We start from the raw sequence: 12,565 nt of genomic DNA on the forward strand, positions 1-12,565 counted from the left end.
AATCGAGGACTGGAGGAAAGTGGAGAGAATTGACAGCTGAGGAGAACCCAGGAGAGCTGAGAACTGACAGCTGAGAACTGCAGAGACCCGAGGCCGATTCGGAGAGCTGAGGAAAACTGCGGACACTTGAGCGATCCGAAGAGAGCCGGGGACAACTGACCTCAGTCCCGAGCGCCGACCACTGCCAGAGCGGGGGGCCTTGAGAGTCCGTCGGGCGGGCGATCGGGCGACCCCGAGGCGGAAGACGCCCTGAGGCGGCCGTCCCTGCGGCTGCCTGCCAGCCTGCCTGCCTGCCGTCCCCGTCTCCTCGCTCCCTCGGCCTCGCTCCGTCCCTCCCTCCGTCCCTCCTTCCCCCGCCGCCGCGTCCATGTACGAGGGCAAGAAGACCAAGAACATGTTCCTCACGCGCGCCCTGGAGAAGATCCTGGCCGACAAGGAAGTGAGGAAGGCGCATCACTCCCAGCTGCGCAAGGCGTGCGAGGTGGCGCTAGGTGAGCCTCGCACGACTTGTGGGCTTCAGGCTGAGTTGGGGGGCAGACTCGATCCGCCACTGATCTCTCTCCCCCCGACCCCCAGCCCCCCAGCCTCGCGAGTCCTCACAGTCTCTCCCTCTCTCGTTCGTCGCCGGCCCCTCTATGGCTGCTGGGCCGAAGGAGCCAGGCATGTTGGGCACCCCTGAGACCACCCACACCCACACACACACACCCCTTTGTGGCGGTGGCCGGGCCGAGCTGTTTTGTTGTGTCTTCCCCCCCCCCCGGCTGGGCATATGCATGGCATGGACGGATGGAGGTGTGGAGTTGGTTTGTCCAGCCAAGACTGGGCTGGGTGCCCGAGTGAATGGAGCCCGGCTTGTCCTCGCAACTAGTTAACTTTAGGGTGGGACTTTGGGGGGGAACATGGGCTGAAGTTGTTCCCCACCCCAGGGGGGGAGGATCGTCTGGAGAAATCAAACTCTGTTTGATTGGACCAAGAGCTGCTTGCTTGGCTGCATGCAGCTCGTCCCAGCTTGTCTCTGTCTCTCTATCTCGGTCTCTGTCTCTCTCTCCCTCCCTCACTCCCTCCCCTCTTCGGGAAAGCACCAAGTGATGGTGTTATGTTAGGTTGGTTGGAGCAGAAGGGCTGACCTGGAAGACCCCAAGATCACAGGTTCTCAGGGGTGACGGAAATGAATGACTGGGATGGACTCAAAGGAGCAGGCTTCAGAGATAAAGAAAGGGAGCGTTTGAAAGGGGGGGAAATGAAAAACAGACAATGACACCCGCCTGCCACATGTCTAGACCATAGACCGTGGCAGCTGCCCCTGGAGCCAGAATTGTGATTTATAGTTAAGACGGAAGAGATAGATCCGAGTGTAAAGGAGCCCAGAGCTGGGCAGATCTGAACAATACCCTTCAAGGCGAGGGCAGGCTGGCGATTATTACAAGGGGGGGACCGGATCCATTATGTCCATCTCAGCTGAAATCGTTTAAGCATTGAGCATGGAGATGCGTTTCTAATGCTCATGCATCGTTTTATATCACTGAAAATCGACAAGATCAGATTGACAAGGCAATGAGGCTTGTTCACTGCGCTTTGGCTGATAGCATTCTTGAAAGAGGAAGCAAATCTAGTATCATATAAATGCACGGTATAGAAAGGCTCACGGCTGCTTCAAAGCAACTTTGCCTTTAAACTATTCAATAAAAAATATTTCCTATTCGTTGAGCTGTTTACTTTTTTTGGGACACTCAACAGTGGTGATAAGAAAACATGGAAGAAATTGCATATTTTTTGGACACATAAAATGGACTTTAATTTAGTTTTTTGATCTCTTTGATCAAAAAGTTCATTTTTTTTTGTTATTCATGTACTAATATTTCCTGTAAGATGTACAAAGTACCTTTGTACTCTCTAAAAATGGTGTTTTCCGTTTGGGCCCTGAAAGGTATCAATATTTTGAGATAAGAAGAGTGATTTAGAATATTTTAAAGAATTGTTTTGTATTTATGAATATGTTTCAGGTTAAAGAACTTAAAAAACTTGAGATTCAAACAGAAGTTTTAGTTTTTCAGACAAGGTTTTCCACATTAGACTATATTTTTTATATATTATCAGCATAGTCTATTATATATATTGCCAGTTTTACTTTTTGATTCTTTGCGTGTAAGTAGCAGGTTATGTGATTATACTCCAAAGTTCATTCATTTTTTGATTTTTCCTCACATTTCATAAAGTTAAAGTTACACTTAGCTCCTAACAATCATAATAAGCAATCACATTGTTGTCACCAAACATAGTTTGATAGGAAAACTCACTTTTATCTTTGCAGAGAAGTGCAGTATCATTCAACGTGTATTCTCTTTGGGAACTAATCCTTTTTACATTTGACAACTACACCAGGACTACTTTAATATTGTGAATCTGTGTATCCATGCAGAAGGATGGGAAAGTAAACTAGTATGGTTTGCTTTGTTTTTTTCTGTTGTGAGTTGGTTTGTGGGTTAAGACAGCTATGTACCTACATCTTCAACTCTTATTCCCCTCATCCCATATATTTAAAATTAAGAAAATTGTAATACAGTTACTGTAGCGTTCATGTTTGTGACATTAATGTACAGAGTTATTACAACCCTTCCCTCATATTTATTGAACACCTATTAGAGAGCTGATGGAAGATGGAAAGTATTACAGTATATATTATGTCAGACTTTCATCTTTTTTATCAATTCATTGCATGTGAGAAGGTTCAGAAAGCATTGGTATTTGCAATGAATTTGATTGCTTCATTTTAATTTTTTTATGATTTGGTTTTCTTGGGTCATAACAGGTGGTGCTTAGAGTCTACTAGCACATTGTTCACTGGTTTGGCTACTTGGGATCAAACTTGAGCTTCCTGCACACAAAACATGTACTCATCTCTCTGGTCCAAATCCTGTCCCTTCTAAGAGAATGCCAATTATAGGTAGACTTTCTGTTGGTAATACTTATTGGAGTTAAAGGTTAACACATATTCTGAAGAAAACTGTTGTTTGAAACTATATCTGTATAGGGAGAATTTTAATCCAGTAATACAAAATTAATTTCCAAAGACAATACAGAAAGAAACTTTTACTAAAAAACACAAATAGTTTTGCCTTTTAAAAGGTATGGAGAGTCTTTAAAATGTGTCAGATTGTTCTACATCAGTATTTATTATGAAGTAGAGTGGCTTCACAAAGAAAAAAATAAATCACTTGATTATAATCTGTGAAACCCACGACCCAAGAAGAGCTCTAGGTTGCTCTCTGCTCCCTGTCACTCTGCTATGTTCTTCTGCATACACTGCACTATGCAGTGAGGCATTTGAGGCTGCCCTAGCTTAGTTTCATCCATTCTTGCTCTTCTAAAATCCTGAATTAAAAATAGTTTGGCCATCTGCTGGCAGATGAGACAACAGCCGAGCTATTTTTAGTTTCAAAGAATTTAGGATTGTTGCAGGATTGAGCTTGAAGGTAGCATTGTCTCATGGGAGCTGGGTGTGGTTGGTTCATATCCCAATCAAGTCTTCTAAGTTTTAGGAGTTTTCTTTGATTTTAAGGATGTAACTAGTTTCACTTCTGCTTCTGGCATCACGTATCTTCAGAAATACTCTGCAAATGTTAGGATCAACACTTTAAGGTTGGAAGCTGATGCTAATGAAGAATAGGAGTAAAAGAAATGACCAGAAGAAAAGGCTATAGAGACACAGAAGGTCTACATCATGAATACTATGCATAGATATGGGGAAATGATGCAGAAGATAATAGGCAACATTTTTTGTGCCAGATAGTGTGAATATGTCCAATCAGTCATATTTTAAAGTCATCCTAGTGATTTTTAGTCTGTTAATTAAGAATCCCTCCCCACACCCAAATATCAGTATAAAATGTAGGCTAATCTTTTGCTTCTTTAGCTCTTCTAATTTCATTCTTTTTCTTTTGTGCCCCACCCTACAGTTCTCAGCACTGCTCCTTTTTGACTTGTCCCTGGGAGCCAGAATAGTGCAGGAGCTGGGGCCGACCATGTGGTGTCAGGGAGCAAACTCAAGGCTCCCTTATGGGAAGTTTGTGCTTCTTTCTCACTTTGAACTTTCTCCCCTTTCCTCTAATCCTTGATGATATATAGAAGGTGTTTGTTGGGAGAGGGAAATTATTCTAGCTCTGGTTTTATGCTGCTTTCCATAATTTTGTTTTGTTACTTCATTACTTATGATAAAGCAATGACTTAATCCCAAATAATATTCTAAAGATAGCAAGCATTTTAATTATAATGTAATGTAAGTTTGGTTTGCAGCGCATATACTTACTTTCTACTGCTGATTTACAGTACATATAACATAACTAAGATTCTGAAAAGTTCTTCAAAAGTTCTTCAAGAAAGAAACCTACTTGATTTTGTTTAATCTTTTTTTTTTTTCTGAATTTATTTGGACCCTTTCTTGTATCTGAATGCTCCTAGGAAATATTGTTCCTTAAATTTACTTTCTGATGTGTTGAAGGGGAAAACAGGCAGAATAAATACAATATGCCTAACTACTGATGAGACCATTTTCCAGAGAGTTCTTCTCTTTTGGGAAGGCAGGAGTCCTCTTGACATTGTGGGAAGAAAGAAAGCACAATTGAAACAGATTATATTAAGAGTAGATTGGATACCATCTAATGGCAGGAAATTGCTTGTTTCACCTGGTAGTATTTAATTTATAAAGAAGCTTCTGGGAGCCAAAGAGCACAAAGGGTTAAGGTTGACTTGCATGACAGATCTGGTTTGATCCCTAACAAATCAAATGGTCCTCCAAGAACTGTTAGAAATATTCTCTGAGCAAGAACTAGGAGTAAAAACTGGGCACCGTTGGATATTGTACCCAAACCAAAAGAGAGATGAACACTATTAGTAAATTGTCTTTCAAAGCACAATAAATTTTTTTTCTGAAATGTAAAAAATAACTGGGGAATAGAATATTCTATGTACAGTTCCTTACAAAATGAAGAAATATTTGAGGTACTAGAAAGAGAGCTCAATTGACCAAATTCTTTGCATGTAGAATGCCCAGGTTTGATCCCTGGCTCTGTTAATCTCCAGAGCAACCCTCAGCACAGAATGGGTTGTAGACCCTGAGCATTGTAGATTATTGCCTTAACCTCCCTTCATTATCTCCCGCCCACCAAAAAAGAAAAAACAAAGCAAAACAAGAAATCCCACCAAAATAAAGAAATCTTTTGAGAGAAAATAGATGAATAAATATTGTCATTCAAGAGTATGTGTATTCGTTTAGCTATATGTTGACAAGATACTATTTCTAGTTTAGGGTTTGCAAGTAGTGATCCAGACTTGCTTTCATGAAACTTTAATTCTAAATTTAATTTAATTGAGGCTGAGAAAAAAATAAATCTGTATTGTCAGATTTTTAGTATCTAAAATAGTACAGAGAATAAAGTGGGAGTGACACGAATGCAAGGTTAATTAGGGTTACTAAGAAAGCTGCCAAGGTCACAATGAACAGAGAAATGACAGGGAAATTTAGTCATTTAAATACCTGGATGAAACAAATAGGACAGTAGTTAGTTTTGATTTTGATGCATTCTGGTATGAAAGGGGGCTTTTATAGCTGCAGGAGAGAGACTGGGAGTGCTTGGAGAGGAGAGTTACTTTTTCTTTTCTTTTTTTTGGTTTTTGGGCCACACCCGGCGGTGCTCAGGGGTTACTCCTGGCTGTCTGCTCAGAAATAACTCCTGGAAGGCACGAGGGACCATATGGGACACCGGGATTCGAACCAACCACCTTTGGTCCTGGATCGGCTGCTTGCAAGGCAAACGCTGCTGTGCTATCTCTCTGGGCCCACTTTTTATTTTCTTATGAGGGAAGCTAACATAGTTTTTGAAATGACAGCAGATTTACAGTTTTAAAGACTCACTTTGGTCAGATGATTGTGATTTTTTTTGGGTGGGGGGCCTGGTGTTGGAATGGGTTTAGGCCACTTAAGTTTGCTCAGGATTTACTTCTGGCTTTTGTCAGAAATCACTGCTGTCAAAAAATCTGGGGACCAAATGCATTTCTGGGGATCAAACACAGTTCGGCTGTGTGCAAGGCAAGCTTCCTACCTGCTGGCTGGTTCATGGGACCAGATAGAATGCCAAGGATTGGACCTGGGTGGGCTGGGTACAAGGCAAGAACCTTACCCAATGTACTATCTCCACCTCTGGAATCTCTTTTAAAGAAGTCTGTGAGATTTGTTATTGAGTTAGTTGTCGGAAAACAGGTCCCCCCCTTTTTTGTAAACCACCATGGTTATAAAATTGTTCATGGTTGGGTTTCAGTCTTACAGTATACACATTCCAGCAGTGTACATTTCCCACCACCAGTATCCCCAGTTTCTCTCCCATCCTCCCCATGCCTGCTTCTGAAGAGTGCATTTTACTCCTCTCCCCAATACTCCTTTTTCTCTTTTAGATGTTGTGGTTTGCACTATTTTTAATAAATGGATACCATGCCTATCACTTTATTTGTTCAGTATCAAGTCTAGCATGATCAGTTCCAATGATCATTGTCTTTGTGGTTCCTTCTCTACCCTTATCACATTCCCCCAATACTTTTGGCAAACTTCCTACCATGGACTGGTCCTCTTGGCCCAAATCTCTTGTCTCTGGATATTATTACCTTACTCTCTTTTTTTCTCATGTTCCACATATGAGTGATCTCTCACTCATTTCACTCAGCATAATGCTCTCCATACATATCTATGTATTAGCCAATTTCATGACTTCATTCGAAGAACCGTTTTATAGTTGAGCTACAGGGTGCATAGAAATGTAATTCATCTTGAGAGAGAATGCTATGAGAAATAGCTTTTGAGAGATAAAGTTGAATTGTAAAATATTTTCATACATTCATTTCTTTACATACATTTTAGGATATCTGATAGAATTTCATGTTGTTTTTCTGGGAAAAGGACAATTAAAAATAGTTTTTACTAAGGATGGAGGTTCAGTGAGTTTATTTTCCACTAAAGGAACCATCATTTCACATCATCGTTATAATTACAATAAAGAACTGGTCTGGTCTTTTTCTGTAATAGGATCTTTGCAGCTATGATTAGTTAAGGACCTCCAGATGCAATCTCTTAGATTGAGTTGAAGTGACTGGTGTCTTTATAAATAGAGGAAAACAGATATGCACAAAGGAAAAGGGCTGTGTAAAATAGAGGCCGGGATTGGATTTATTTCTGTTGCTCCAAGCCAAGGAATCCTAAGAGTTACTAAAAGATAACAAACAGGAAGGAGTGATTATTCCTAGACTAACATTAAGAGTTAGTATAGTTCTGTTGATGCCCTAAATCTTGATTTCTGACCTCTAGAATTGGGGGAGTATTTTTAACCCTTAAATTTGTTGCAACTTAATATACTCTTCTTCCCACTTGTCTTATTATTGATGTTTCTTTGGGGGGAGGGGGTTGGGCCATACCCAGTGACCCAGGGGTTACTCCTGGCTATGTGCTCAGAAATCGCTCCTGGCTTGGGGGACCATATGGGATGCTGGGGAGCGAACCACGCCGGCAGTGGTCCTCAAACTATGGCCCGCAGGCCACATATTGTATTTGTATCTGTTTTGTTTCTTCATTGCAAAATAACATATATGCAGTGTGCATAAGAATTCATTCATAAGTTTTGTTTTTACCATAGTCAGACCTCCAGTGGTCTGAGGGACAATGAACTGGCCCCCTGTTTAAAAAGTTTGAGGATCCTAGGACTCAGCCGAATGCAGGGCAAATGCCCTACCGCTGAACCACGGCTCTGACCCCTTGATGTTTCTGTTTTGATGACATTGTATACACATTCCTGGCTGTGATGCTTGTGTGTGTATACACACCACACACACACACACACACACACACACACATATACACACATATATACTATATGTATATTGTATATACACACACAGATATATACACACACATATACTACATGCATATTGGTGTAGTGAGGGTCCACACCCAGGGTTATCAGGGGTTACTTCTGACTCTGCACTCAGGAATTACTCCCGAAGGTGCTCCGAGGACCATATGGGATGCTGCAGATAGAACCCTGGTTGGTCACATGCAAGGCAAATATCCTACTCATTGTACTATTGCTCTGGCCCCATCTTTTATATTTTTTAGCTTTGGTGTTTTGGGGGGGTTGTACATCAGGTTGTTGTGCTTATATTCTTGACACTAGCGCTCCTGGAAGTTTGTATTTTGTCAGAGTCGAGCTGCCAGAGATGGGCCGACACTTCTGGTGTCCACGGGGACTTGTAGACTTGTAGACTCTGAAAAATATCTCAAATATCTCACTTTTTATTAAAGAAGCCCAGGGGCTTATGAACAACCCCCTAGGCCAGTAGAGAGAGAAAGAGGGAGAGAAGGGTTTGGGATCAGGCTAAGGTCATATTGAGGGCCAGGTAAAAGGAACAGGTATACCTTGTCAAGGGGTTAGATAAATAGTCCAAAGGGATATAGCCAAAGGTAGCTGAAGGTCTGTGCAAATCAAGGTGAAAAACTGTAGCCAGGAATAGAAACAGTTCAATTGCTGCTTCAGCTGTCTCCTGTCTCTTCTAACTGTCCACACCTTCATCTCAGTTTCTGGAGGGGTCGGGGCTGAAGGGGATTTATAGACTAAGCCAGCCAATCATAGTTAGGGTCGTACTTAAAGGGTCGGACCCCTTTTATGGCTGGCTGGTGCTGGATTGATGTTAGGGTAATACAGTGATGTGGGACAAGATCTTCCCCTTTCTGTATTTAAAAGTTTTCAGGGTAGGCAGTTCCAGGTAAGTCAGATTCAGAGGGTTGCAGTTTGATGATGTCTTCAGATCTGCACAGAGTAATTGAGTAATCATAGTTAAATTGAGTGCTTCAGCTGATGATGTCATCAGATCTGCACCTGAGAATCAGGAACTAACACATTTCAGGATCCTTTTGCAGGTCATATTTTAAGGTTTGGGTTTTATTGTTTGTTTTTTGCTTTTTGGGCCACACCCAGTGACCCTCATGGGTTACTCCTGGCTATGTGCTCAGAAATCGCTCCTGGCTTGGCAGACCATATGGGAGGCTGGGGGATCGAACTTTGGTCTGTCCTAGGTTAATGCTGCAAGGCACTTAACGCTTGTGCAACCGCTCCGGCCCCAGGTCATGTTTTAAGTTTTAAGTTTTTCACTTCAGGAAGGCTTTTCACTTCATTATGAAGGGAAGAGAAAGGAAAATATGGAAACTTTGTTTAGTAAATGTAGGATATCAACAAGAGCTTTCTTACTGATAATTAAATTCCTATTTCTGAGTTGCATGTGGATGTGAGAACTATTTGATAAAGAGAGAAGTTGAAGCATAATTATTTACAACAATGGGAAATCATGAAAATTTTATAAAAATTAAATTCTAAACCTATAACTAACTTGAAATGTAAATTATGTTGTCAGGGAATAGGGATGATGTGCTCTTTATCTTTTACTACTTCCTGCTGGTGTAGGTGCGTTTTTAATGTCAGAATTCAAATAACTAATAACAATTGGGATCTTACTTGTTCAAAAATAAAATAAAATAAAATAAAATAAATGGCTATTTAAATTCCTAAGTAAGCTTAAAGAAATGTGTAAATGCATCTAAACTGCTTAAGGTAAAGTTAGTTTTTACATTGTCTTGTAAAATAATGAATAATTGATGTAAAATAATGAAAAATGATGGATAATCCAAAATCTTTCTGGGATCTAAATTTTGACGAGTCCTTATATGGTGCAGTGGAATTCATAGCTTCTTTTGGGGAGTGTCTTCTGTGGAAGTGTAAGCGTATCCTCTTCCTCTGATGATCAAGTTTCCTGCAACCCAGTCCTTGTCAATTTTCACCCAAATAGGTGAGTTAATTGTCTTTTGGGTTTTAGGTCTTCCTGGAAATGTTTTTCAGTAGCTGTATATGAATCTCCTTGTGGTAGACTTAGAAAATTTAGAGAAAACAATGATATTGATAGAAAGTCAATTGGAGGCACTCTGCATCGTTTTTAGTTAGAAAGTTTTCTGGGTTTGTACCCCTTTTTTCGATACTTTTATACACCTGGCTGTGGCACTTGGAAATCTTACACAGTGGTAATGATCTTGGATAGCAGAGTTGCCTGGCTCAAACAACAAATGACAGGATCCCAGTTCAGCACATGGGAATTTGAATTTGTGACCATATACTTACAAGGAAGGCATTCTACGCTACTTTCTTATTGGTCTGTGGAAATTTATTACTTTTTCAATATTGGGGTCAAACTCATGGTCTCACTCTAATAAGTCATGTCTCTGCTGTTTACTGGCCCTGTGGTAATTGTTTAAAGCAGTCCTATGAGCCTTATAAACTTTCCTTTGTACTGATTTTTTAGACCTGATTTAATTTATTTGAACTTCCATTTCTAAGAGAACAGTATCTATAGTAATCAAGTAGCTTTTTTTGACTGATCTCTCCTTTCTGAATCTAGAAAGCAGAGATTTTGAGGCTTTAGTGTTTGTGGTCTCTCATAAACTTTTTAGTAGAAGTCTTGAGGCTGGAGAAATAGTACAGGAGGTAAGGTATTTTGCATGTGGCTGGAGAAATAGTACAGGAGATAAGATGCTTATTTTGCATATGGCTGACCCCAATTCAGTCAATCCTGATTTAATCCTCGCAACTCATTAAGGTCTCAAAAGCACTATCTGATGTCATTTCTGAGCACAGAGCCAGTAATAGTCTGTTTACTACTGGTGTGTCTCCAAACCTGTACCCTTAAAAACAAACAAAAATAAAACAAGAGTTATGGATTAAAATATTTAAAACCTTATTATTCTACCTTTGCTATTTTTGTTTTACTTTGATTTAGATCGGGTATAATTGAATCTATACAGTTTATCTTTTAAGAAAAGTTGTGATGGGGCCGGGCGGTGGCGCTAAAGGTAAGGTGCCTGCCTTGCCAGCGCTAGCCTTGGATGGACCGCGGTTCGATCCCCCGGTGTCCCATATGGTCCCCCAAGCCAGGAGCAACTTCTGAGCACATAGCCAGGAGTAACCCCTGAGCGTTACCGGGTGTGGCCCAAAAACCAAAAAAAAAAAAAAAAAAAAAAAAAAAGAAAAGTTGTGATAAACAACCTTTGAAATATTTTGTATTATAATATTGAGGATATTTCTAAAATGCTATGCTGAATGGTTCATCTTTCTTCTAAGCCGTCGAGTCCAAAAAGAAATAGTGTGATTTTACTTAGTTATTTTCATCTCTAACTTTGTTACAATGTAAAATGATCAGTATAAAAGCAAAGTGGATGTCATGAAAACCAAGCACTTAATTAGAGACCATATGCCTTAATCAGTCTGTTCACTTTTGATTATTTGCAAGGTCGGTACATTTGTTCATTCATCTACATTTTTAATTGATGTATCACTGTTGAATTTCAGGGTATAAAGTTACATTTCTGTATGAACCCACTGATGGTACCCACTGTCAAAGTTGCTGTGCCTTCCTACCACCAGAAGATCTCTTTCCCTCTACCTAATATTACCATTACCCCTTCTTTTCCCTCTGTTAATCACCATTGTTTGCACCAAGCCTAGGAATTCATTGTGTAGTTTGGGGGCAGCTTTTTTTTTTATAAACAAATCCTTTTCTTCAAACTATTTTCAGGTAAACCATAGTATTTCAAGTAAATTAGGGAATATGCAAGAGAGTTAATGCCAGGGGTTAAGGTTTTTGCATGCTTGTTCCATCTCCGCACATACGTGCTTCCCCCAAGCGCCACTAGAGGATACCCAGAACACTGCTGGATATTACCCCCAAACCCAGCCCCCAGCCTTACCAAAAATTTAGGGTGTAACCACCGATGTTAGTATTAGTTGGAGATTGCCATAGTAAAATTTATAAAAATAGTAACTTTTAATATGCATATAAAATAATTTGTATACTATACAACTTAACCAATTCAAATGTAAATTTGTTGATTTGTACAACCATTATAATTCACTTTTAGATCTACTTTATCGATATATCCTTGTCACTACACTACTAACGCTCCTTTTACTATTAATTTTTCCTGTAGATTTGCCTTTTCTGGACATTTTATCTAGCTGTAGTCTCACCTGTGTGGTCTTTTATGTGTGACTTGTTTGATGCAGTTTATTTTTGAATCATGTACATGTATCATTTAAGTTGTGAACAGTATGTCATAATGTAAAGTACCACATTTTGATTATTTGTTCACAAATAACAGGCATTTGGGTTGAATAGAGTTTTTATTGTATGTCTTTCTGTGATCTAAATTTTATTTTGGGGGTGGTAGATAACTAGAACTGGAATAGCTGAGTCATATAAATTATTTCACCTGGAAGTTTTGTATCAAGAAATTGCTAAATTTTCCTAAATATTTGCTCCATTTTATGTTCCAAATGACAATAAATGACTGTTTCTTTATATTTTGGAGGATGGTGCAAATGGTGGTGCAAATGGGGTGAAGCCACACCCAGTGGGGGGGAATAAGTGGAGGGTGGGTGGGCTATTCTTAGAGAGCTAGGTGATGCTGAGAGGATCTAAGCTGGGC

General features: G+C 40.1%; 1 protein-coding gene across 1 annotated transcript in view; it reads left to right on the plus strand.

Moving 5' to 3' along the window:
* The first annotated feature begins 360 nt into the window (after positions 1 to 360).
* The window catches only part of ARFGEF1 (ADP ribosylation factor guanine nucleotide exchange factor 1), a 126,863-nt gene continuing 114,658 nt past the window's right edge, over positions 361 to 12,565 (plus strand). Inside the window, exon 1 of the mRNA XM_049781796.1 lies at positions 361 to 491. Within this exon, the coding sequence (XP_049637753.1) occupies positions 368 to 491 (124 nt within the window). The 5' untranslated portion in view covers positions 361 to 367. The remainder of the gene's footprint in view (positions 492 to 12,565) is intronic.

Source organism: Suncus etruscus, chromosome 10 (assembly GCF_024139225.1).
Source record: "Suncus etruscus isolate mSunEtr1 chromosome 10, mSunEtr1.pri.cur, whole genome shotgun sequence".
Lineage (NCBI taxonomy): Eukaryota > Metazoa > Chordata > Mammalia > Eulipotyphla > Soricidae > Suncus > Suncus etruscus.